General features: G+C 47.2%; 1 protein-coding gene across 5 annotated transcripts in view; it reads left to right on the forward strand.

Annotated features, from left to right (window-relative positions):
• MVB12B (multivesicular body subunit 12B) overlaps positions 1–27049 on the forward strand; it is a 100743-nt gene that overhangs the window by 16752 nt on the left and 56942 nt on the right. For 3 of the 5 annotated variants that reach the window (XM_030535659.1, XM_030535656.1, XM_030535660.1), the window contains exons 2-6: positions 3490–3612; positions 12137–12244; positions 15435–15531; positions 18917–19046; positions 19364–19486. In XM_030535659.1, coding sequence (XP_030391519.1) covers positions 3502–3612; positions 12137–12244; positions 15435–15531; positions 18917–19046; positions 19364–19486 — 569 coding nt within the window. In that variant the 5' untranslated portion in view covers positions 3490–3501. Of the gene's footprint in view, positions 1–3108; positions 3297–3489; positions 3613–12136; positions 12245–15434; positions 15532–18916; positions 19047–19363; positions 19487–27049 lie in introns of all 5 variants that reach the window. The other 2 variants (XM_030535657.1, XM_030535658.1) reach the window with 1 other exon arrangement.

Below are 27049 nucleotides of genomic sequence, written 5' to 3' on the forward strand. Positions count from 1 at the left end.
CCAAAACTGCAGTGCAGGGATAAACAGCGTCCGGGGCCAGCATCTCCCTGTAATTCTTGAGGTTAAAAAGCTGCAGGCGGCTTGAGCTACGTTTCTGTGTGAGCCAGTTAGACAATGATGAGGAACTCTGCTAGACATAGAAAGAAAGAGAGCCGTCTGGGATGGGGGGAAGTGGTGACCCTTCCATGCCCTGCTCTAAAAGGGGCACTGAGACAAGGGCTGAGTGAAATGAGCCAGTGTAACTCATTGGTGTGGAGGATTCTGATGACAAACTGTATTCTGCATCTCCTGACTTCTGTGCATTTAAAATTTCAAACTAAATGTTCTGCCAGCTTGCGGGGAGGCGAGGGGATGCAGTGGTGAAGTGGCTGAACTCTTTCGTTCTGAAATAGCGCTGGCTGGACACTAGCAAACGTTTTCAGAAAGGTTCACAGAAATGTTCTGGTTTTTTCATTGAAAAGCAAGAAAGTTTCAAAAGAAATGAAGTTTTTATGCGAAACTGTCCATTTTGGGGAAGTCTATCTGTGCTTAAATTGCTCGTGCTGTCCCTGTGCAGTGTGACCGGGCAGGCTTTCCCTAGCTCTGTAGTGCAGGATTACATGCCAGCTCCCCTCCTCGGGGCCAGCGGGTCTTAGGAGGCGGGATGGGGCTGTGGCATAGTTTGCAGCAGAGTGACTCCTAGGTTGGCGTGTTAGAGAGGCTGAGGAGGAGAAGCTGCTTCAGGCAAATCACATGCACAAACAAGCAGCTGGTTTGTTAGCTGCCTAGAGGAAATGGCTTGGGGCAAAATTTTCAAAGGCTGCTAGTGATTTTTGGACATCCAGTGTGAGTCGCCTCAAAGGGATGGGTGCCCATTTCAAAGGATGATTGCTTAGCGCTCACTGGAAATGAGGCCTCCCCAAATCACCAGTCACTTATGAAAATTTGTGGCTTTGCTGGTTTGTGGGTGTTTTCAAGGGCAAGATATTGTCAGCTCCATTCTGAGCCTTTCAGGAGAGGAGTGCCTGTAGTGATGTCCGATCCCATTCGGGGTAGCTGCTTAGGAGGGAATAGGGATGATGTTTGCCACAAATGGAAGGAAGCAAAGACTTTTTCATCCCAGCATTCTAGCACGTCAAGTCCTGGCACTAGACCTGAGGGCTCAGCCTGTGTTCGCCTACTGCCAGTAAGCACTGCCACGTCGGTACCAGCCTTTGCTGTTGCGTTTGAATGCAGCAGTAGCTGGTGATATGGAAACACTTGAGTGGAATAGACACCCTGCCCCTTTGCTTAGATAGCAGTCACCATTATGAAATCTGCTGAGGGTATCTTTTCCTTCGTGACCTAGGGAATATCATTATTTCTTTTAAGGACAGTGTGGATTCTCCTAAGAGCCGTTAACATCAACATTTGTTACATATCAAAAGAAATTGATGGGAATCAGTAGGTCACTAAGCTATTGTGAGCAACTTGGAAATATGTTCATCAGTAAACATATCTACACATCTCTATGCAGATTACATATTCTGTATTTTAATTCACATTATGTGGTGTCATCACTGCACAGTTTATGCCTTCCGTTATGAATTGTTAATTGCAAAGCATTTTGGGAAGTTGGTAGGTTGCAGTGTTTTGAACCGCAAGCAACAGCATTGGGTTTTGGGTTGGTTTTTGCATATAACTAAATATGAGAACCATTTTGCTGGAAGTTGGCGGCTGTGAGTGGGCTGCAGTCTCTCTATTCTAAGGGCTGCCTTCATTCTCCTGAGCTGACTGTGTGAAGCTGAGTCTGTATGCAAAATAGAAGGGGAAAACACCAGGATTCAAAATGCAAATTCCTATCTCCAGATTGCTAGAAGCTTGAGTAGTCTAGAAAATGAAGGAAGCTGCATCTCCGTTTCTTTGCATTTTCAAGAAATTGGTCCAGGCAATGAAGCAGAACTCTTCCTGACACCAATTGCTTCATTGACATCATAGGTGGACGCTGACTCTTGGGGTTTTGCCGAGTGGGGATACTACAGGTATGCTGACTCTACATGTAGCACGGTTATGTAGGACACCAGAGTCACCTTTTATTGCCTGGAGCAAGATGCTTGCTCAACTCGGCAGTATGAAGTATACACACCAGCACTCACCTCTGCCTGGTTTAGAAGCGATAAGTAACCAGCCCTGAAGAGGTTGGGGTTTAATTGCTGTGAAAAAGCTACTGAATGAGGTAGCTTTTTGCACAGCTTGTCTGGCTTCCCAGCAGCGACGCTCTTTTACACTCCATGCTGCCTTTTCATCTCTTGGCGTCGGGGTGGTTTCCTGGAGCATTCCTACCTGGAAGCAAGAGAGGACTTGCCTGAATTGGCTTTCTTGGCAGGATGCCACATGCTCAGGCAATGGCTCTGTTCCCCCCAGCTTTGCCTGGACTCTGCCCCCTCTCCTTCTCCTCCACCCCAGCTAGAATTCTGTCACAGCCCTCCCACCTACTCCTGGGACCTGTCTGGCGCACGCGTCTCCCCTGACTGCACCCTCAGGCTCTTGGGCCCACTCCCCCACGATGCTTGGCACACCCCACCCCCCTCCCCTCAAAGTCACTCCAAACCCAGCTACGCTGTGCATGCAGATGTCTCCAGGCCTGGCCCATCGCACAGCCTGGGCCTGTTTGCGCCTCTCTGCTGTCTCAGTTGTGGGGGACAGGCATGTCATTCGCTGTCCCAGCTGCTGTACAGTGCTAGATACGTGATGAACCAGGTGCCAGAAGGGAGGCAGGCTCACAGTGAAATCCTCAGCTTATCTGATACTGAGCTGCAACGGGGAGCTTCAGGGTATGGCTACACTTGAAATTTCAAAGCGCTGCTGTGGCAGCGCTTTGAAGTGTGAGTGTAGTCGGAGCGCCGGCGCTGGGAGAGAGCTCTCCCAGCTCTGCACGTAAACCACATCCTCTACGGGTGTAGCTTGCAGCGCTGGGAGCCGCGCTCCCAGCGCTGCGGCACTGTTCACACTGGCGCTTTACAGCGCTGTATCTTGCAGCGCTCGGGGGTGTTTTTTCACACCCCTGGCACGAAAGTTGCAGCGCTATAAAGTGCCAGTATAGCCATGGCCTTAGAACAGAGCAATTCAAAGTAGCTTCCTTCCCTCCAGGAACGGCAGGACCACCTGGGCCTGGTTGAATCAGAGGGGTCAGTTTGCGTTTCATTGGGTGATGGGCTCAGGTTTTCTTCCGGGCACTCGATGGGGACCAGCCCAGGCTAAACATTCTGGAAACAATCAAGTTAATCTCAGAAGAGGCTGTTGGCCTGAATTCCTGACCTATCAGAGAGGGCGCAAATGTAAGTTCTTATCAAAAGCAAATGCCTTTTTAAAAATGCTTGAAAGCTTGAGTGCTTTAAAATGCGTAAGGTGTGTGTGGCCATAGTGGTGGGTTGCTCCAGCACACAAACGGTGCTCTGGATGCGCGTGCTAGGTTTTCTGTCTAAGGGGCTGTCTGCAGTGTAGCTCTCTAACTCTGACTCCCTGTTTCAGGCACAGTCCATAATGCCTGAAGTCCGAGACCTTTCAGATGCCTTGCCAGACGTGCCAATGGATCCTATCACAGGCGTTGGGGTGGTTGCATCTCGGAACCGGGCACCTACAGGTTACGACGTAGTAAGTAAAGCTGATAATGCCTTGGCAATATTGTTAGTTTGTCCTTTGCTTTGCAGAGAGCAGTGTCTCCTCCAGAGAACGGGCCAGCTGTTTGTGTGCTCACCTTGAAGAACGTGTTCTGGGGTTCATTTTTTTGCCAGCCACCCTCCCCCAGGTCTTGGCTTTGGAAGTATTTTAGCAATACTTTCCGTGTGCAGTCATGTTAGTGCATCTCCTCCCCGCTACTGGCATGTCATGCGAAGCACAAGATTTCTGTAATTACCTGGGGGAGGGCTTTCCAGAAACAGCTGGCCAGTATGGCACACAAATGTAGTAATCCTAGTAACACTCATCTTGAACGGTTCCAAAGCACGGCACAGATTATATCTACGTATAAATGAATTCTGTATCAGCTATTTAACATCACACCTCAGCATGTTGCAATTCTTCAGGCTGGAAAGCTAAGAATTCTACATCCAGCTGAAACTGCAGGGAGAACTTAGCCAGCAGACTGCGACCCTGCAAACTGGACTCTGGTAGGAAGCTGGGCAGCCGGGAGAGGTACTCGGCTACTGTAGTGTTGAGGCCATAGAAGTATCTGCATGGATAGACAGATGTGAGTGCTTAGCAGCTGCTTAGCTCTTAGGTCGATTGGTCAAATTGCTTTGGAACCAGAACAAGATTTTTTCCTGAGGCCAGTGACCCAACCAGTGAAAGACTCCAACATTAAATGTGTATAACTGTAAATTGCAAACGTAGCTACCCCATCAAGGCAGACCAGTCGTCCATCTGTTCCCTGCCTCCTGCTCGTTCCACAGTGCAGCACGGCAGCCGATCATCAGCCCCCAGCAGTGTCTAGTTAACTGCCTAGCCCCACTCACTCTTTTCAAAGCACTGGGTTGGGGTGAATAAAATGTAAAAGGGAAGGAAAGGGCTCAGGGCAAAGTTGTTTTCCCAGAGTCAAGTGAATCCTCATCTAAGGCAGCCGTATGAGCTTTTCCTCCAGTTCCAATGTAATTTACACCAAAGTACAGTAACTGGGCACCAGTGAGCCTCACAGCGCACTTGCTGCAGCTGGCAGGTTAACTGACTTGAAACAGCAGATGTAACTGATGAGCCAACTAAAGGGTAAAATGCAGAGAGACAGAGTGCCGCTGCAGCAGAGGGGCCTGGGAAGTCTTGGGGAATATTTGGTCTGTATTTGTTTGCTTGCAGCCCCTCACCAGGGCCTTGAGTGGCATTTCCCTCAGTGTCTGGCTGATCTGATGGGTGGGCTAGGCAGGGCTTTGCAACTTCTGCTGCGTGGTGCATAGTGTATCATGGTCCCGCTCTGTAACAGCATCCCCTTTTTGAACCAAAGGCAAATACCCTTTCAGCTCGCCCAGCAGGAGTCCTTGTGTGCCCATCCCGATGGCAGGTGAGTGAGTTATCTGCACCACCTTCCAGAGCTCCCAGGATATCAGAATTAAAGATCACCTGGAGCGAGGATAGCCATGGGGAGGTGGAGGGGGTGGAGTGGGGCCAAATAGTCTCTTCCATCGTACGCTTTTCCTTGTAACTTGTTTGAGTTTGTGCTTGGAGACTATGGCTCGGTGTCCTTCTTGCAGGGAGCAGGCTCCTCCCTTCGCCCTGTGTCAGGTGAACATCCACTTGGTGCTCCCGTGGGAGAGGCAGTTCCCATTGCAAGGCAGCGCTGGCTTGGGCTCTCTCTGATCCCAGTGCAGTGCCGGAAGGTCCATGAGGACGGAGCCCTGCAGATGATGTATGAAGTTTCCTGTTTACATTAGTCTGTTTCTTTCTGCCATGGGTTTCCTGACAAGTGAACGCAGGCTCACATTCTTCGGGCTTGAAAGAGGCTCTTAAACGCTAATCTGGTGCTGCAGCATTAGAGATTAATTGCTGGTGATAGTGCTTGGGCGTTTCCGCTCAGCATTTCAGTCAATGGCTTGTTAACCCCAGCTGCCTCTTGCTCGGCACAGTGCTTGGATCTGGAGATCTGCAAATCGCACTAACCAAGGGCTTGTCCACATGTAAAACGCTGCAGCAGCCTAGCTGTGCAGCTGCAGCACGTCAGCGTAGACTGGGGTCAGCAACCTTACAGAAGTGCTGTGCCGAGTCTTCGTTTATTCACTCGAATGTATGGTTTCGCGTGCCAGTCATACATTTTAATGTTTTTAGAAGGTCTCTTTCTATAAGTCTATAATACGTAACTAAACCATTGTTGTATGAAAGGAAATAAGGTTTTAAAAAAATGTTTAAGAAGCTTCATTTAAAATTAAATTAAGATACAGAGCCCACCCTCCCCCCCGTCCAGTTGCCAGGACCCCGGCAGTGTGAGTGCCACTGAAAATCAACTAGCGTGCCGCCTTCAGCACGCATGCCATAGGTTGCCTACCCTGGTGTAGACGCTGCCTACGCCGAAGGGAAGGGCTCTCTGCTGGTAATCCCTGCCCGAGAGGTGGTAGCTAGGTGGACGGCAGAATCCTCCTGTCGTTGGCGCTAGCACTGTCTCCGTGGGGACTTAGGTTGGCTTAGCTACCTGCTCAGGAGGGTGGATTTCTCACTGACCTAATTGTCTAGCCCAGCCCTAATTAAGGTTCCCACACGCCCTGGGACTGCGGTGAGCATGAGACCGATCGTGGCCCAGATCAGTGAACTCTCTGTTCAAGGCCACACAACGCTCCAGGAAACTGTGGGAGCTTTTCCATCGACTTCAGTGGGCCTTGGATCAGGCCCCTGGTAAGTGACCGAGCCAGAAACAGATCCCAAAGGAGTCTGCCCCCTCCTCTTGCCAGGGGGAGAATAAATGACATTTCCTGGGAAGATGCTGGGAGGTTTAATGTGTGTATTTGGGAACTGCCTTTCACTTGAGCTGCTCCTGCTCAGCTGACGGGGGGCTCAGAGAGACATGGCCAGATGGGGAAACTACATAAACTTCAGCTCCCAAGTTTGTTCCTATATGCAGAACCCTGACAGGCCATTGTCCGTCTCGGCTATCGCATGTATCTCAAGCTGAGGAGTGCGCAGCCAGCAATTGCAATACATTCCTTTCTGCCATTGACTCGGACAGATTCTTTTCCTTGGCATTTAGTTTCCTGACCCCTTTTGATTACATTCCTTATCTGCATAAGATGTGAATGTGTTACAGACATTCCTTCATGTTATAGACTTACAGCAGCATTAACTCTCTAAACTCCTTTAGACAGCTGAGAGGAAGAAACAAACTAATTTTCGCTCTTTGGATCTACCCTTGAGGGAGACTTAAAAGCTGTTAAAATCGGCCTGACCAAAGATCCTTGGTGTATTTTCTGCTCCCCAGGGACCCAGATGTTTATAGATTTTAACATTATCTGGGCAGCTCATAGGGTAATTTTTAAAGGCCTGGGAATGAAGTCCCCAAACAAGCTAAATCTTATGCCTAAAAATTCAATTAAAATCAACCACAACAAATTCCTCTTCCTCCTCCAAAATGAGAACTACTAAAAATAGAGGCCTTGTCTAGACTTGTGCTAGATAGGTGACATAGAACAAGCAGCAAATGATTCCCCTGTCTGTCCTTTGCTCTGAAATCACTCCATGGTAGTTGCACATGCAATAGCCCCTGCCCGGCTGTCCTCACTGGGAACTCTTGCCTGGACAGAGAAATGTGCAGCTGTTGATTCTGGCTCTGTCGTTTGGATTTCCCTCAGGCATGCTCTCTATTTCAGTCTCATGCATTTTAAAAGAACATGATTCTCCCAGGGGTTAACTTTTCCCTGTGGGTCTGTGGAAGGAAACTCTAACCACCTGCTTGTCATGAGTCGTCCTACAACTGCAGAGTCTGACAGCTTAGGAAAATGACTTTGCTTTAATTCTTGTGAATTCAAAATAGCAAAAGAGACTAAAAATTCTCTCTCCAAGTGCAGAGTTTAACCTCAGGGATGGTTGTTGGATGAAGCAAATTATTGCTGGGACCATCCGTGATTTAAGAGGAGGCTTTGGGGTTTGATCCTGGAGGGCATTTTCCATGGGGGAATGAGAGGATGTCTTACATTTTCTTTGTCTTTGCATTCATTCCTTTGTCTTTTCTTTTTCGTTTTGTTCTGTCCTGCTCATTGCTTCCCAAGGCCGCAGGAGGGACATCCTGCCTTCTTCCCTGTTCCCTTTCAAACCTTCCACATCTCCTGTCTCAACAGCTTCTGCAGAATCAGGCCACCATAAGGGCCTCTGCCTCTCGCTCTCTGCTCCACTTCTTTTCTGGTCTCCTGCTCTCCCTTCTCCTGCCCCAAGTGGTGGGCAGATTGGTAGCTGCCTAGGTCTGAGACACACCATGACCGGTGACCAAGATCTCCTGAGATCTGTGGCATGACGGGCTCTGGCACCTGCAGCCAAGTTCAGTTACGAGATGTCTGCACCCTGGGGACTATACCAGCATAGCAACATCAGCATAGCCCCATAGCATAGATGCGTCTACGCTGACAACGTTTGTCAGCTGGTGAAGGGATACCTGCTCACTGAACAAAGCTGTGTCAGTGGAATCCCTCTTCCAGGGACGTAACTGTGTCTGCACTGGTGGTTATGTCAGCTTGCTACATCAGCCAGGGGTGTGGATTTAACTTTTCAGTGTAGATCAGTGCCGCTGTGATCCTGGGGTGCTGCTGCTTGCATAGAGAAAGTGACAATGAATGTGCACTGGGGCCTCCAGGAAAGAGTATGTGCACAGGAGCTAAGCAAGTTCTGCAGCTGATAGCCTGGTTTTAAAGAAAGACACAAGATACGCCAGTTTCCTGGAAAGAGGCATGCGGCCATGGGCGGCAGCTTTGTAGAAATTTTGGTGGTGCCTAAACTCCGCCCTGCCCAAACTCCACTCCCCCCACCTGCCCAAGGCTCTGGGAGGGAGTTTGAGTGGGGGAGGAGGTCTGGGGTGCAGGGTGCAGGCTCTGGGAGGAAGTTTGGGTGCAGGGTGCAGGTGCTGGGAGGGAGTTTGGCAATGGGAGGGGGTGTGGAGGGAGGGGGTGCAGGCTCTGGGAGGGAGTGTGGGGGAGGAAGGGGGTGCAGGGGTGAGGCTGGGTTTGGGCTGGGGATGAGAGGTTTGGGGTGTGGAAGGGGGCTCAGGGCTATGGCAGAGGGGTGGGTGTGGGGTGAGGGCTGTGGGGTAGGGCTGGGGATGAGGGGTTTTGGGTGTTGGAGGGGCTCAGAGCTAGAGCAGAGGGAGGGGAGTGGGAGGTGAGGGCTCTGGCTGAGGCTGACGGGGATTGGGGTGCTGGAGGGGCTCAGGGCTAAGGCAGAGGTTTGGAGTGCAGGGGGATGAGGGCTCTGGCTGGGACTGGGGAAAAGGCGTTTGGGATGCTGGAGGTGCTCTGGGCTCGGGCAGAGGGCTTAAGGTGTGGGGGGTGAAAGCTCTGACTTGGGGTATGGGCTCTGGGGAGGGGCAGGGCTGGGGTTGAGTTTGGGGTGCAGACAGTCTGCTCCGGGACAGTGCCCAGAGAGGAGGACTCCTCTCAGCCCTTTCCCTGCCGACAGCAGCAAGCTCTGGGGGAGGAGCCCCCTTTTCCTGCCCCCTCCCCAGCAGCACACTCACTCCCACCACTGTCACTGCATGTGCTCTTTGGGCCCCACTCAGGTCCAGGAATCTCCCTCGCCTCCCCCGAGGTGGGTGCCAGGGGGTGCTGCGTGCGCCTCCTCCCCTGCTGTTGCCCCTGACTGTAGCCTCAGTGGGGGTCGGGGATGGGGCTGCCGCCTTGCCCAGCATGGGGCAGGAGCAGTGACTGGGGTGGGGCGGGCTGTGCTGGTGGAGGGTCCCGCCGGAAAAGGGAAGAGTCTGAGAGGGAAGTGCAGGCTCAATCAGTCTGCCCTGGCAGTTGATATAGGGGGGCACTAGGACCCTGCGGCAGCAGTTCTGCAGGGAGGCAGCATGGAGCTGCACAGAAGAGGCAGGGATGCTCTGCTCCCTCCGGGGTCTGGGACATGCACAGGGCCAGCAAGAGGGGGCCGGGGGACACTCGGGGAGGCACAGGGGGGCAGCAGGTGGAGCCAGAGGGGAGACCCGGCCCAAAACATTGGTGGAGCTGGGCCCCTGGGCTCTGAATATTGCTGGTGCCCGGGCACCACGTGTGTATATAACTCGCGGCCCATGCATGCGGCAGTAGGTCAGAAGGCACAAACTTAGCTTTACAGGAGCCCACTGGACCACAGTGCTAGGAATTGACCCTTCCATCTCCATGTGAGCTTGTCCTATCAAACAATTGGGCTGCTCAGACCACACACCTCCCATGTCCTCTCAGGGCTGCTACGAAGGCCCTGCAGTGTTTTTCAGAGAGACGTTTTTGTTACGCAGGGAGCAGATCTGGAGTGCAACAGGCCACACTCGACAGCCTCAAAGTCACAGCAGGTGACCCTTGGGAGGTACCCTGTTTCTGTGGAATAGTCCAGGAGATGACCGCTTACCTGTCACCTGGAATAAATAAATATTCCAGTGAGGTTATTCCTTCACATAGAGAGGAGACAGGGGAAAGTTGGCCCTGAATTCTTAGCACGGTTCACGCTGAGCCAGGAAGCAGTGCTTAGGTTTCAATGTCATATCGGTTGTGTGGTTAACTTTCATCAAAGGTTCTGTGAAATACAACTTCCAGAATTATTCTGCAATAGCTGCTTATTTGGCTGCTGTCCTGACACTGCTGAATGTTCACGGCTTTATCCAGGCACAAGGAGTCTTAACTCTGACCAGCAACATCACAACGAAATGACCTGCAGATGGCAGGGTTGGTATATTGTATTGTGTGGATTTTTTAAGAATAAGAAAAAAACGATAATATACTCAGTGGCTTAGAAAGGGTTGATCTAAAGTATAGAACAAATGGAACAGTGTCAGTCAGATGCTGCCTCAAATATCACAGGAATTCTGCATTCTGGGAAGTGGCAACTTTTCCATTTGTCTTAAAGCCCCTAGGTGCATTCAGCCTGTTATGTTGCTCACCTGCATCAATATCCCCAAGCTCTATCATGCCTAGCAAATGCCTTGCACATTAGAATGAGCCATTTATGTGGACTGATCCCTGTTCTGCTTGCAGGACACAACTTGCCATATCCATCCTTATGAAGTTCATAAGGACATAAGAACGGCCAGACTGAGTCAGACCAATGGTCCATCTAGCCCAGTATCCTGTCTGCTGACAGTGGCCAATACCACATGCATCAGAGGGAATGAACAGAACAGGGCAGTTTGTCAAATGATCCATCCCCTGTTGTCCAGTCCCAGTTTGTGGCAATCAACTGATTAGGGATACCCAAGTTCAACATAGTGGCTTTGGTGCAGTGCTCTCCAGTAAAGATCAGGGCTGTTCCAATGGCACCTTTCTGTTACCAGGCCTGTCACTGATAGTTCTCTCAGGATCTGAATTATTGCTTCTCTGTCTTTCTCCTGAACCCTCCTAAGGATGGTCCATAAAAATGTTCTCTGAAGAGGCGGCTCTCCGTGCCTGGTTGCAGAGAAAGCCTGGGCTCTTCTCTTACGTAGTAAGAGGTGGGGCTTCTGCTGTGAACAGAAATTAAACTGTGAAGATGTTTGTGTCTTTCACTATTGGAAACTTTAATTTTTTCAGAGATTCTGCGTTCAGATGCAGTGAGATTGGATAGGACAGGTCGAATCCTGCGCTGATTTACACCCTGGGTTCTGTATTGTGAGTTAGTGACGTCTGACCTGCTGCATTGCAACAGTTCTTGCCCTAAGAGACCTGGGAACATGGAGTAGACCTTGGATTAGGGGGGTGCTGAGAACTCCTCTAAGCTACTCAGAGGAGACAGGAGACATACCCAGTGCATTAGCGCTAGGGACACTGGTGCTACTTCCGCATACACAGCCATCTCTGCAGCTGGAGTGAAGAGACTTTGAAGGGAAAGGGGGAATTTCACTCTCAGACAGGCACAGCTAAGTCTCTGGTTAACTTTTCTGAGTGTGTGAACCAAGCGCAGCGATTCTGATACTATTGCAGTGAGTCTTTCTGTTGGAGAAAGGTGACTGTCACCTTTGTGAACTACCACAACTTGCAGTGCTCCTTGGAACTGATGTTCTGGGCATAAGGTGCTTTTTGTACTTAGTGAAAAACATTTGCACAACTGTTCACTGGTTCCACTCGGCCCTGCTTGCTGGGCATGTGAGCGTACCACTCAGGCATGCTCCTGCCCAACTACTGGAGCTGGGGCACCTTTTGGAGGGCAATTTCCTGCATCCCTGAAATGTAGCCCTCTTTCCATGTTTGCAGATGCTGTGCCCCTTGTGATGGAATGGTACCGAGTGTCGTAATGTGCTGACTTTCCAAAGCTGCCGTTTCCTTTTTAGAATAGTTTTTGTCAGGGATTCTTTAATCAGCTGGCTCCCTCGAGACAATATTCTTAGAAGCTGGGGCTTTTTTTATCCCTCCACTTTACCTTGTGAAATGAACTAATGAGATGCTGAGAGAATTCGGGCCAGCGTTAATGAGAATAGGTAAGAGGAAGATGTACTGCACATACATTAACTGTATCTTGGCTCAGATGTCCCGTCTCTCCCTCTGTCTCATCTTTCCAGGTTGCACAAACAGCAGATGGCTTGGATGCTGACCTCTGGAAAGATGGCTTATTTAAATCCAAGGTCACAAGATACCTGTGCTTCACAAGATCGTTTTCAAAAGAAAATGTAAGTACATTTGCCGAGTGACTGAACAATTTGCTTGGCACATTCGTGTTCCTAAACTGATTCAGTTTGGGGAGCCAGGATAATTCAAGCAGGTTTTTCAGCAAGTTCAGGTGAGTTTATGGCCAAGCTACACTGATGGGATCTTTGCTGTGTGTTTGTTCTCTTAATCAGCTGTTTGTTCCTGGGTAAAGCAGCTCTCTGAAAGATTTGCAATTAACAAAATGGAAAAAAAAATCCCAGGAAAGTTTGTTTCATCCCTGCTCTTGCACTAGCATCTAGGACACATGCAATGGGGCAGCCCGTGCTAGCATGACTTTCCTACACTGACAACATAAGGAAAGCAAGCGTAAGAATTGAATCCCACAAGCCTGAGTGCTCTCCTGGTCCAGAGCATCATCTGCGTTTTCCCTGGGGGACTCACTTCCTCACCCTTCTCTGTCCTACTACAGTTCTTTAGCACTCACCCAGGGTTTTCAGTAGCTGTGTGTATGTCTGCCCTGGAATCACATCTTCCAACATGGATAGTCAGACTTTGTTCACAGTCTGCAGGCAGCAGCTGTCTGATGTGCCTCTCCAGTGGACAGTGGGCAACTACATCCAGCCAGTCTTGGTTGGTTATGCTCTAGACTCACTTGGGTAAGGAGCTGTTAGGCTGGGAAAGCCCATGATCTGATGCCTTTACTGACTGTTTTTATTTGTCAGATGAGTATAATCTAAAAACTTTATATTTTCTGGAGAAAAATATTTGATTTTGCTTTCCAAGTGCAGTGAGAGCCTCTATATAGGAGGTACTACTTCTGCTCTCCATGTTTTGAATGTCAATATTGATTCAGTTTTCAGTATTTTTGCTAATAACAGAGATAGAGAAAGGCAGCCCCCAGTAGCACAGTGGGATCCTGGTCCATAACTTAGGCTCCGAGCTGCTGTCATACAAATAAATAATAATAATTAATAATAGGCGGCTGATCATGGATCTTGACTTGAAAACCAGAGGATCCACCAACCCCCAGCCCCCGGCCTCTCTGTAAGCTGTCTAGTGTAACCATAGCCATGTTATTTTGACACGAATGACACTGGTTTAATTGGGTGCAGTGTTGTAGCCATGTTGGTCTCAGGATATTAGAGGCACAAGGTGAGTGAGGTAATATCTTTTGTTGGACCAGCTTCTGTTGAGAAGAGAAACAAATGTTTGAGCTCAAAAGCTTGCCTCTCTCACCAACGCAAGTTGATCTGATAGAAGATATTACCTCACCCACCTTGTCCCGGGTTTAGTTAACAGAACGAACCTAGTTAAGTCTCTGAGTTTCACTGTAGGGCTAATTTGTGATGTCATTTATTGGGAGCATCATTCTCAACTGTATAAAGAATCTTTGAGAGGATTTCTAATTTCCCAACATGTTGACATTTTCCATGTGTTGGTGTTTAAGTGTCGGGGACAGTGGGTTCTTTAACACTTTTACCTGAGTAAATTGTTTGCTGCACTCTGATAAATACACTCCATTGGATCAGCACTGACTCCAGCCATTTCAATAGTTAATAAACTTAGTGTGTTTTTTTCCTTCTGCCTATCTGGTATTGATGTGGCAGAGGAATCATCAGTTTAACTGACATTGAATGTTAGTGTACAACAGACAGACAGTAGGAATAATACAACATGAAAGATGCATTAGCAAAGACCGTTTTATCTACCAGTCACTGTGCCTAGACAAAATGTTAACTGACATATTCAGATTTTAGAAAATCAGCACTGCTCACTTTCAGCATCACCACTGTGTAGTGTTTAGATTGCATGGTATTGCTATGGAACTGTAAAGTTAAAAAAAAACACTGTTCAGAAGGTACGAAGCCCCTAATCAACCTGCTTTATTTCAAAGCCCCCCAATTCATAGACGCACAGTAATCAGACAGCAGTGGTTTTTCTGAAATATTTTGCTTGCCCAGATAAAAATTGTGCCTGGCAGTTTGCAGGAAGTAATGATAAAATACACTGGCGGGGTCTCATAGCTTAGAATGACATTTTAATTGCTTTTTGCATTTCTATTCATAAAAGCCACGTGACAACGAAAGAGGGTTTGTTTTTCTTCCACGTGTGAATCCAGAATATTGGCAGAATATTGGCTTTAAAGGGAACTGCAAAGGAAATGAAGTCTCTAAACAATTGTGGAGGCTGTCATACTAAATTGTTTTTTAGTTCTTCAAACTTGATTAATAGGACAAGGTACTGGTTCAGAATTCATATGGATTCCAAATGAAATTTATCATTCCAAATGGCATGAGCTTTTGGAGCCAGCACCATATGTATTCAATATTAATTAGCAGAAGCATGTAATAACTTTGGCTGTGTCTACATTAGAGTCTTTCCTTAGCATTTCCCATCACTGTGACCATATAAACATCATGTGGCTTTCACAGCTGGACCATGCATCGGGCTTGTAGGCTTACAGTTCACTAGATGATGGTGTTTCTCCTTTAGCTCACTGGGTAGGGACCAGGGACTTTCCAGGAGACTAGCGTGGTCTCTGTTTCCAAGGTGCTAAGGGATTACAGTGATGGGTGTGACAGAAGACCCTGTTTAAACAAAGATGCCTGTAATCTCTTAGCTGATGACCGTTTGTGGGCTGTGTACATGCTGTAAGTAGGCAATCAGGAGTAAAGCTACAATTTTGGTGCAGACATTTTTTCGTAAATTTCATGACAGAGGTTGGGAAAAAGTTGCTAAGTCACAGAAAGGGAGAGCGGGGTTGGAGAGCAAGCCCACTCACCATGCAGTGGGCGGCTCCTGTCCTGCAGGGCTGAGCCCAGCTCCCCACTCTAGGCGCTGTGACGTGGAGTTACAGCACCACTCAGCTTTGGCCCAGCCTCACCTCTGTCGACAGAGACTGGTGAACAGGCCAGACCTGAGTGGTGCTGTGACCCCGTGAGCTAGGTGGCACCATTACTCAGTTTGGGGGCCTAATCACATGTGGTTTGACAGCCATTTCCGAGATTCAAATTCACGATTTCTATCACCTCTCTGACAAAACCGTAGCCTTAGGTCTGAGTTGTTAGCCTGGTACCTGCTCTTCATTCTTCAGTCGCCCTCTCTGCTAAAATACTCTGCTTAACAGGGAGCTTCAAGTCAAATCAGCAAGAGAAGAAGAACCTGAATTATTAAGAGTCACACTCACCTGTTTTTCTCCTCTCTCTAAAGAGCCATTTAGGCAACGTCCTGGTCGACATGAAACTAATTGATATCAAGGACACGCTTCCTGTGGGCTTCATCCCCATCCAGGAGACAGTCGATACACGTAAGTGTGTTTTTTCACAATGCTGGGTTTTGCGAGCAGCAAGCTTCATGCTCACGCACACCTCATGCACAGCTCCAGCAGCGGCTGAGGGGAAGAGCAGGCAGCATTGTTGCATGCGCGTGTTTCTGGATGATGCCAGACTAGGAATAAATGGCGTTTTGTTCCCGTGTGAGACTGAGCCTGGGCCCATGCTGTACTGTGCAGAAATGCACTGTAGGCTTTTCAGTGGAGCTACCATGACTGCCCACAGGAGCGTTGCACCTTTCAGTGGAGGTGGATCTTGCTCCTTCCCTTTGCATGGGCAGGTGAGGCCCAAAAGTCATCTTGTGTCTGCCAAAGGCAGTGTGGTAATGTTGGTCATGAGCTCAGCAGGCTCCCAGCCTCCCTGCTCCACGTCTCCACCTAGTGACCCGAGTGAAGCTGGAATAGATGATTTCACTTGGGGCAGAGCACCAGAACCTACTGCAGACTTCCCTGGCAGGTCAATGCGATCGAGTCAGATGACCCACGGGCACTCTGGCAAGATAGAGCTGCTTTTAAAGACCTGGCAGAACCTCTCTTTTGGTTATGTTAAACAAGCTCAGCTTCTGGGAAAAGATGAGTCTCTTCTGAGTAGTGTTGTAAAGGAACCTTTTGTGATGAGTCAAACTTAAATATCAAAAGCTGGATTAGTCACTTAAAAAGGGCTCCTTGAATTATTCCCGGGCATGTGTCCTGGGGCATGCAGCTGTGTAATAGTCCTTATCTCACTCGCTTTCATTAACTACACCTAAGGTATTAGATCTCCTAGATACACTAGGGATAACACTAGGTATCCAAATGGCTAGTGGGACACTGGCCCACCTCTCTTATCAGCCCTCATTCCCCCTAGTGCTTTGAAGGGGAGGGTTCTCTGGGAGCAGTTAACCTTTTTCTGCTGGTAAGTGTGGTATTGAGCTCTGTGTGTGTTGCTTGTACACGTATGACTTTATAGCCCTCAGATATGAGCAAATTGGTGCCCATGCACCGGGGAGCTGGGCTGCACATGAGCCTCTCTCATCATTGCCAAGATGAATTGGAAGGAGAATACCCAGAAAATCCTCCCCTTCATTCCTGCAAGGGAAAAGCAGCTTTCCAGATAAATATCTAATCTGGGGGAGAAAACTCCACTCAGCCCCAAGCCCTCTGCACCAGTTAAGCCCGACTGCTGCACCCACTGCATGCTACAGAAGAGGTCTGTGCACCAACTCTGCAAACCACTCTCAGGCCAGTGGCTGTGGCTTGTGGGAAGGGGCTGCAGTCACTCTGCTAGTGCACATACTCGCAGGTCCTTTTTGTCAGTAATGAAATGCAGACCAGTTTGTAAATTGAAAGGGAGAGGCTCACTGAATCTTCTTCACAGATAATAATTCACCTGGATCTGCAGCGCATGGGGATGGTTGGTCAGTCACTGCCAGCCTGGGGTTGATTTGTATGAGTGACCAAGAAGGAAAAGATTCTGTAACCCATGACTGACTTCCCAGTGTTACTGCCCCGGAGCACATGTGGAGAAAGGGTAGAGCCAATCGTTTATCAAGGAAACACCACGGGGTTGTGGATGGAGAATAACTTTAAATTAAATCACAGTCACATAACCTGTGGCTGATAGGGAGAGGACTGCGTGATTCATTTACAGTGTATTCTGCTGCCCTCCATGCGCTGTTTGTATAAATAAAGTGGTGCATTTTCCCTGCCTCCATGAGCACATGTAATTAGCAGTTCTAGTTCCCTCGCTGAGTTTGCCACAGATGGAGGAATTTAGCAAAGTGTGAAAGAGCCTGGCAGATAAGCCAGTAAAACAAGCGTTGTGATATTCTGTAAGTAAAGTAACAAGGGCCTCTCATTTTGTTCAAAGTAAAATTTGTGGCTATGTGTTTCCATTTGTAGTTTCTGGATTAATAACACAACGCACTAAATGTACTGCCCCCTGGCCATCTCAGCAAAGTGCAGAAATGTGGGAGTCAAAAGGCGGGCTTCTAAAATCCACCTTTAGACACCTAACTGAAAGCACCTGATCTTCAGAGTAGCTGAGGACCCACAAATCCACCTGACTTGACTGGGAGCTGTGGCCACCTAAATCAGGCTAAGCTGATGCTGGCTGTGTTGTATTGAATGGTGTGCCTTATACCCTGTAGGGTCACAGTCTGTATTGTCTGTACAGCTCTGGGACGCAGGTTAGTATGGTTCTTCCAATGGCCAAACACTAGGAAGGAAGTGGCTTGAGATGGGTTTGGCTAGGAGTGCAGCAGCCCTGTGAAATCCTGTTTTATTAAATATTTTGCTAAGCTAGAATAGGGCTAAAGCGGTTAATGAGATTCAGAGATTTTACTAAAGTGGAAGGAGTTATAAACAACAGCAAGGGCAGAGAAATGTACAGGGACCTCCAGAGATTAGTAGGGCCAGCATATGGTAGCAATATGAACCACAGCTGGGAGAGTGAGCATGCATTTCCATAAACTCAATTCTTTAAGACTGAAGCTTCTGGTACAATTAGACCTTAGAGCTTGGCTAGACTAGGGAAATATACACTGGTGTAGCCACACTAGGCAAATTTCCATTACAGATACACTGCATGAATGCAAAATGGGGTTTATGCCAGGACAATTTACCTTGGTAACTTCATGGGGTAAATTGTACAATTGCAGCATATCTACACTGGGAGGTTGCACCATTACAAGAACTACACTAGTGCAAAGAGCCCAGCATAGACAGGGTCTCGGATGCATTTGGGTGAGGTGTTCCTGAGGAGATCTGAATCTGAGTGCATGCACCTCTTCTGTATCACCCTCTGGGGTCCAGTCTCTCTTCCATCTCTACCTCCCTAGTCTCACCAGATGGCAGCATTTTGCTGAATGCTCCCAATTTGAGCCTAGCTGAAGGGGGCACTTACTAGAATTTAATATGCTGCCATGCACGAATGGCCATGTGAAAAAATCTTGATCCTGGGTTGACCAATGAAACTGGTGACTTTCACATGTGTTTCCAAACACAGTGATTGCTCTCCAGGCTGCTGTGGTGAATGCTACCATGAGAGAAGTGAAGTAAATGATATCAGAGATATAGGACGTGGAAACAACAGCCTGACAAATTCTATTACAGAGGCTGTAATTCTTTGTGGTATGTAGTACCTAATCTTCTCTGTAGATGATAGTGTGGAGAGAAGTACTGGTAAATAACAAATCTTGCATGCCACACAAAAGGACTAGTGTTAGAAAATTCAGTCAAGTGCATGGCTTTGCACACTTATTTGCTGTCCACCTCATATTCCTGCCATAACTATCTGCATAAGAGCTGAAGATGCAATAAATAACTTTTATACCCTGGTCATGCATAAAAACCAGCCTCTAATCCTGGTTTCCTTTCACAGAAGAAATAGCTTTCAGAAAGAAGAGGCTCTGCATCAAATTCATCCCTCGAGATTCTACGGAGGCTGCTATTTGTGATATCCGAATCCTGGGCAGATCTAAGCAGGCCCCTCCACAGTACACATTCATAGGGTAAGCAGCCCTTCATCCAGAGAATGTTCCCATACCTCAGCATGTACCAAACCCATGCACTGTAATTTCCTACAGGAATTAAGTGGGAGTTTGCAAGTGTTAATGTTTGTGAAAAAGCTCTGAGATCACTGAAGGGAAAGTGCTATATAAGTGCAAAGTATTATTCTGCTTGGTGTGAGAATTACTTGATCTTCTGTGGTAATTAGCCTGGTTCTTATTACACAAGATGTTTCTTGGTGAAACTTGCTGCTGATTGATATCATGTGTGCATGCTGCATTTGCTAATAGCATTAATTATTTCTCTGTTATGTACAAAGGGAACTTAACAATATGGGTATTTGGTACCGAATGGGCAGGGTTCCACGAAACCATGACTCCTCGCAACCCGGGACACCTTCTTCCCAAGTACCAGCTCCAACCCCAGCTCCTAACCTTCCGAGGTAGGTTCTGCCACTCATCAGTGTTTTCTGTGGTTCTCTCCTGTTGGGCATGCCATGCTGCGTATTTTAGCTGAACACTCAAGCCAGTGGGACTGTGACCAGTGGGCACTATCCCAGTATAAATTATCACTTGGTCCACCCTGATATGATGGGGGAATATATGCTAGTCCCCAGAAAGCTGTGCCGATGTCGTGCATAGATGGCACATGGATGGAATGGGGATGAGAAGGTAGCAAAGTTAACAGAACAACAACAAAAATGCATTCACTGAGGGCTCCCCAGTGGTCCTGTTTAGCCTGCCGGCCTGGGTCAGAGTGTAAACAATTCCAAGCATGAAACTGCCTGTCTTTTGTGTCCTGTATACCAAAGAGCACACTGTCAGCACCCAGCAAACAACAACAGTATCATAGAGCTTCTCACAGTTGCCCCATATCTTTGTTTTTAACTGAATATAAAGCATCTTTGGTCTTACGTGAGTGCCTAGGATTCTCCTTCCTGGGGCAGGCCATGGTCTATCTAGACTGCTATCTTCACCATCCTCCCCTCCCCTCCCTCCCCCGGGAAAGTGGGACAAGGAGATGGGGGAGCATTCATGCCCTTGGTGGATTGTGCAGGCTTGTTATATAAGAGTGGGGAACAATTTTTTCCTAATCCCCAGAACTGAAGCCTGAGGTTGCTTTTCTTTGTCGTGTCCGAACCTGTGACTTTAGGCCCCGCTGCTGCCGCCATTCTTTGTGCGCAGACCCAGCCACCCACCATCACACAAGGAACTGCAACAGCAGGGCCGTAGAGCCGCTGCGAACGTCATGGCTTTGCTCTTGCAGTGTGTGTGTGTGTATGTGTGTCAAGTGTGTGTGTGTATTTTATATGTCAGAGGAACAGGAGTATAATTATCACTTACAATTATTTACCACATTTTCCTGCACAAAGCCCAGTGGTGGGGGTGTTTTTAAACAACCCTGCACGCAGAGAATGAATTGAACGATTTATATTATTGGCATTTGAGATGAAAATGCAGCATTGCATGCAATGGTGAGAGAGTTGCTCTGAACTCATAGCCCGGGCAACCCCAATTGGAAAACTTGTTCTCGGTGGGTTTTTACATATTTTGGAGTGTCAGTGTTTTGTTAGCACATTCAGTGTACTCCAAATACATCTAGCGTATGAAAGGAAATGCTTGGGATTTATATTTCTAAGGAGATTGGCAGATGGGAATTCCATGGAGACTGTAAATTGTCCAAAGTTCAGTGTATTGTCTGGCTAGAAGATGCTACCCATATCCTTGGTTATTTTGCTTTTCTGTGCATTTTAAAGAGCGGCAGTCTTAAAATTGCTTCAAAAAGGCTTTTAACGGGGCTATATGGTAACTTTATCCTGATGAAGGCCGGTATCTGGGTAGGGGCATGCTCCCATGCCCTTATGTGTGCTTATAACCTAGTGTATTGTGGTGACTTCTCAACCATCTTCTGTGGTTTATTTTTGACAAGTCACTTCACTGAAAGTTGTGCTAGATCTCGTCTCTTGTGCTGTCTGAGAGGGGTCCTTGCTGCATGGTAAAGAGAAAAATTATCTTAGCAAGAGGATGTCAGTGGCTGTCCTTAATCACGAAGTGTGGAAGGGTCATTTTATGACTGAGCAGGGAGGGCTGCAGAATGGCTCCAGAGCTGTTGGGAACGGGGCCAGAATTGGAGCTCAGAGCATCAGCGACAGTCTGAAAAGAAGTGTTTACAAGGCTTATATATTTTATAACCTCTTGTTGTACAGTTTATGGTTTACAATGGCTGCAAGGAAATTGGATCAGTTTTGTTTTACTCGCCAAATAAAACAAATGTCAAAATAGTCAATATAAAATGTATTCTAATTTGGCTGAGTTAAAACAGCCAGTATGCAGTGGAATAATTGAATGTTACATTAATGCCTCCTAGTAAAAACCACCTGTCTGTAGCTGGCTCTACCCTCATGCACCATGTATGATTTACAGGTAACTTTTACACTGGAATAAAAACAGCCCAATCATTCAAGGCATCTATTCATGTCTGGGTTTTTTTACATTGATTATTTATTATCCAATATATTTTTTAGAAATAGAAATGTATAGAAAGATGCTCCTTGCAAACATTTCTTATTAGAAGAAACATATGTTACTTGAAAAGCTGTTTTAACACTTTATCAACAGGGTAGTAATTTATTCAAGCTTAATGTCCATGGAAGATTGTAGTCACAAGTAACTTTTTATTTTAGCATGACCATAGAGATAAGAGAACACACTTGCAGCCAGTTTGCCATTTTATTCCATGTGGATATATTCCAACAGTAGCTGCAAAAGTCTGTTCTGAATGACCGCGGATACCAAGACAGAATCACTGAGCAGCACATTACACAACTAGTGCTATTTAGCTGTTAGGTTGGTCAGATATTTGAAGGGGTTCTCTTCAGTTTCTGACTTGTTTTTATAAAACACCTTTGAAATCAAGACAATATGCAGTGTATCCTCAGTGCTTCGGAATGCGTGCTAACACCGTAATATGTACAGATAGACAACAGAACACCCCAATGTGTTACTGCAGAGCTTCTTAATACATCGGTTTTCATTTCTGTGCTGGGCAGGTTCAGCAGACACATTAATTATTGATTCTCATGATGCTGGCATGTCAAGAGTTCCATCACACATGCTTTGCTGCTCTGCAAGAGACTCTACTCAGCACCTTACTGTGTGTCAGCATTGCTGCTTCGTCCATCTGAAGTTCTGTTCAGGCCATTCGCACTCTGGATTCTGCTTAGTCCCAGCATCGGAACTTCCCTGTCCCCTCCTGTTAAAGTAGGAGAGGGTTGCACTAGGGTTTGCTCTTTTGTTGGGAACATGGAACTCAGTTGCAGGTTCTGTACCGATATCTAATGAACAAAAGCTTTTGCTAAATCGTCTACCTTTGAATGTCCTTAGGTAGAGTTGGCCAGTGGCTCGGGTGTGTGGGCTTCACACTATGCTTGTGCCTGCCCTTTTGAGAGAGAGAGAGAGAGAAGAAATCTGTACCAAAGTACATTAGTTTCAGTCTCATGAAAGACGGTTCAGAAATCTCTGTCTTCTCATGCGCTTGTATTTAATGCCTGGCTGGCAGCATCCTGGGTTTTTCAGAAAGTGATGCCTGCAGTGGAAACAAACTTATGTGCTCTTCTTTAAGGACATCCCTGTTTGCTAGCATGCTTGCTATGTCCAGGATACACCCGTCTTCCAACTATGGGGTAATACACCATTGATTTCAATGGAGCATCCGTTCAGAACTGCGGAGCAGAAAGAGGCAAAGGGCTGAACACAATTCCTCCTGCCAGTATGGAGGGGGAAGGATTGCTTGTTTCCTGTTGCAGGGATGTTCATGTTGCTTTGGCTCTCTCTTGTGCTTCGTATTCCCCATTACAAGCATCTGGGCTTCTGGTCTCCTGGACCGAGGCTGAGACGTTGCTCTGTGGAGTGCAACCTGATGAGCTGCCATTGTGCATTTTAGGATGACGCGGTGTCAAGTCACCCTAGGATTTTTCTCCCTATATTTTGTGCTGTGGGCAGCGTGGAGAAATACACCTGCCATTTCTCATCCATGAGGTGAGTGTTTAAAGATCCATTCCGGTGACTTGAGCTGCCTGTAGCAGGAATGTTGGACATGAAGCTTTTACACTGCTTTCCTAGGTGTGTTTGCTGGGCACTGCTGGGCAGTCAGTAATTAATGCAGCTTTGTTGAGAGGGTCGGTGTGAGTAATGTCTCTTGTATAAGTTGGTGCTAAACACAGCACAGTGATTGCTTCACCTTAGGGCCTTTGGGGGAGGGGGTTTCCCAAAAGCAGGTGCTAATGATAAATATTTCAGCCTTGCCTTTTGAGGACATCAGCTTAGTTGCTGTGTGTGACCAGCATGGGGACCACAGCCTATGTGTGCCGGAGAGTGTCAGGGTCACATGTTTGGTGTTTAGGGAATAAGCACTAGCGAAAACTTCATTACAAGTTTGCCCCAGCCTGCAGTTCTGCCTAGCAATTGTGTATAAGTTCAGCTTTCTACCTGGCACTTGTGCTCTCCATAAATCTAACCTCAGCTTTTCTGGGGGGAGCTCTGACTTCCTGCCAGCACAGGCAGAGCTCCCCGAAAGCCATCTCGCTTGCTGAGGCCTGCATATCAGCTGCTGTCACAGCCGTTATGTTCTCTGCGTTTGTGTGATATCTTGATTAGCAAGTGCCTTCCGAGTTCCTTCCCAAGGTGCTGCTGGAAGAGCCTCCACCACACTCATTCAAACAATCTTCTAACAATTTGTCAGCTTCCAGCAAGATGTCACTCAGTGCTGCTGAAGTGTGTTTTACAATGACAGACATAATTGCCCTTAACTTTTTGCGTGGATGTTATCAATCTGTGGCAGATACTTTGGGAAATGGAACACTTTGATTGCAAAAGATGTGTCACACGCGTTTAATCTTACTCTCAGCGAGACCGCGATTCAGTCACAACTTTTGCATGTTGCTGTCAGGTTTTGAGAACGTAGATCTGCGCTGACCCTGAGAATTGTTCAGTCATTCCGATTGCAGGGCTGTCATCTGAAAGGCTAATGGCTTACTAGGGGAAAGGAGAATTGTGCTGCAATCATCTTGTATTCAAATCATGCTTCACCACGGCCTAGCTCACAGAGCATTCAGGCCAAAAAGGCTCCGACCCCTCCGTCCACCTTCAGAGCTTGCCCGCTCCACCTCCGTGGCAGTTTGGGGTGCAGTATCTGGAACACTTGTTTCATCTCCGCTTGAATTAAAAGCGAGCGAGGGACTGGTGTGGAGACATGAAGCCTTTCACTTCTAGGTCCCTGGTGCAAATTTAGCCCAGTCACTCCATGGCAGAAGTTTGTTAGCAGGGAGCCTCAGTCTGGTCCCTGGTGGACGGATTACAGAAACCACCAGCAGAGGTCCCCTATGTAGGCAGCTTCAGCTGAGAGGCCACGGATCAACTGGGTTGTGAAGGCTGAATTTTCATCTTGGGATGGGGTGTGCAGCACAGTGGAAGGGCAACGGGGGGAGCATGCACTGCTGTTAACCTGCAGTTCCTGTTCTGCCAATAAAGGACTTCAGTCCATGGGGCCGCTCTCACCAGTGAATGGTGAGTATGCAAGTTCACTGGGAAAACCCTGGTGGTGTTGTAGGGGGTGAGTGGGCTGGAATGCCAGAACACAAGCTATTGTTACAGTTAATTAATCAGAGACCTGTAGCAATGCCGATGAAATGAACGTTGTAACTTCCTAGCAGTGGGTTTGCAGCCTCCTCCAGCCTACATGCCTTTTCCTCTTTGCTTGGAATACAGACACAGCCTGTGCCACTGAAAGCTTCACGTTGTAATGAAATACAGAGCTGGTGTGGATGTTCTACCAGGAGAGCTCTGTCTGGTTTTGGTAAGAGAGTGGCAAGTATTTAATGTAAATTCTTGGAATAGGAGCAGCATGTGTGAATTTTCCTTCCATGCTACCGATTTTATTTTGAATAGTTGAGTTGCTTCAACATACCAAAAGTTCATGTTTTGTTCATATTCCCCTGCGCATAACTGAGTTTGTGACAAGGGTTTCTGGCAGAGGGGTCTGTTGATTTTTAATTGTTTTGTTTTATTGATGGCGTTTGAACTGTGGCATGTAGCTTGAAAGGTGATTAACATTTGGCTTTCTGTAGGGAAATTATAATGTACAGGGATGGGAGTCAATAATGTGCTACCAGTGGATGTGGCAAACTGGAGAACTAAACTCAGTGTGATACTGAGCCAGTCTCTCCTGCGCGAAGGTGAATTGAATGGAAGAGGAAAGACTTGAACTGTTCCTAATCTTTCTTTTTAAAAAAGTATCAACACACATTATTTAGAGATAACAATATCCGATTCTCTTTCATACACTTCAAACCCATTTTCTGAGCTTATCTGGCTTATCAAACATGAGCTCATGTATTCTTTGAGCTAAAGGTTCAAATCACATTTATTGTGACAATACGGGGGAATATACCCAGTCTTTTATTAACCAGCTTATTCTAAAAACATGTCAAGTTGAGGGTGGGGCCAAGAGTCAGAGAGCAGGTGTGCTGAGTTGGGATTTGTTGGAAGACGAAGACCTTCGGGGTTGAAGAGATGAGAACGCGAGAGTCTGAACACTTCCAGGAGGAAGCATTTTCCACAGCCCCACTCGGTGGCACAGTAGGAAGTGCACCGTAAAGAAATACATCTGTGATCAGTGTACTCTCCATTGCATAAGAAATATGCTGAGAACAGTTTGCATGAGCAGAGGATGGGAAGACAGGTTGACATATGGCCATTTAGGGATTGTTTCCCGTTAAAGGCTTGTTATGAAACTTGCACTAACCATGCACGACTTGCATCCGGCTCTGCCACATGAAGATGGCAAAAAATGGGTTAAAGTCCAGTGTGTTTTAGTGGTAGCCGGTGATTAGGAAGAAATGTTGAAACTGTCTGAAAAGTTCCTAGCCCGAGAATCCCCAAAGCAGCTGAGAAAGAAAGACACTATCTACAGTTAGGAGAAGTTTGATTTAGTCAGCTCGTTTCGAGGGTGGAGGGAGAAATATTAGGGAGTATGCAGACTGAAGACGCTTCAATCTTCTCAGTATTGTTTTTCTTTAGAGAACGCTCTTCCTAAAGGCATTCTGCCACTGTGGCGTCGTTTGGGATCACTGAATACAGCTTGTGGTATTCATGCAAAGGAGCTGTGTGCTTAGTTGTTAAACAAGCCCTTTTGGGGAATTGGGAGTTTGTTTCTAAAACTGCAGTGGTGTCTGCTGGTTAATATAATCTCTGCCACTGTGGATCTAATTGTGCTTTCACCCTGAAGTATGTGAGAGCATGTTCAGGGAGTAGCTGTTTCCATCAATCACTTTCACCATTTTTACTTTTCTCCAGAACATTTCTAGAGTTTATTGGTTTTAGACTCTCATTAGTTACTATTTAAAGGCCTGGCAGTGCTCTTTCTGGAGGTGCCTGTGTGTGATTTCTTGGGGAAATGGCCATATAAATGTTGAGCATTTGTTCAGAAGGCTTTGTGGGAGTGAGACTGCTGTTTCTAGTGATTTGGGGCCTGATCCTACAATGCCCATTGAAGCAGTGGAAGTCTTTGCATTGACTTCAGTGGCTTTGGATCAGGCACCATATTCTCTTCTTCAAACAGACTCATGGTGTATTTTGCACACAAAAGTGTTTAGTTCTGAGAGAGGCTTGTGAATTTAGGCTTTGTTATTTTAAGACTGATTTGATAGTATTTAAAATCTTCACTATGGAAGCTTATAGTGCATAATTTGATCTTTTGAGTATTTCTGCGGTTTGCTCCTTCCGGCCCCCCACCCCCGAACCCAGTTTCATTTTCCGTAGAGTTGAAAACTACTAATTCTAGAGATGAAGGATGTGGAAAGCTGCACATACTTCCCATTGCAGCCTCCAGAGACATCAGACTGTTCATCTAACACAACAACTTCATAAACCCTTCATATTCCCAGGCTGCGCTCTGAGCACTTCCATGCAGTCCTCAACTTACAAGACTTGACTGGGCTCCAGCTCAG

Source organism: Gopherus evgoodei, chromosome 16 (genome assembly GCF_007399415.2).
Source record: "Gopherus evgoodei ecotype Sinaloan lineage chromosome 16, rGopEvg1_v1.p, whole genome shotgun sequence".
Taxonomy (NCBI): domain Eukaryota; kingdom Metazoa; phylum Chordata; order Testudines; family Testudinidae; genus Gopherus; species Gopherus evgoodei.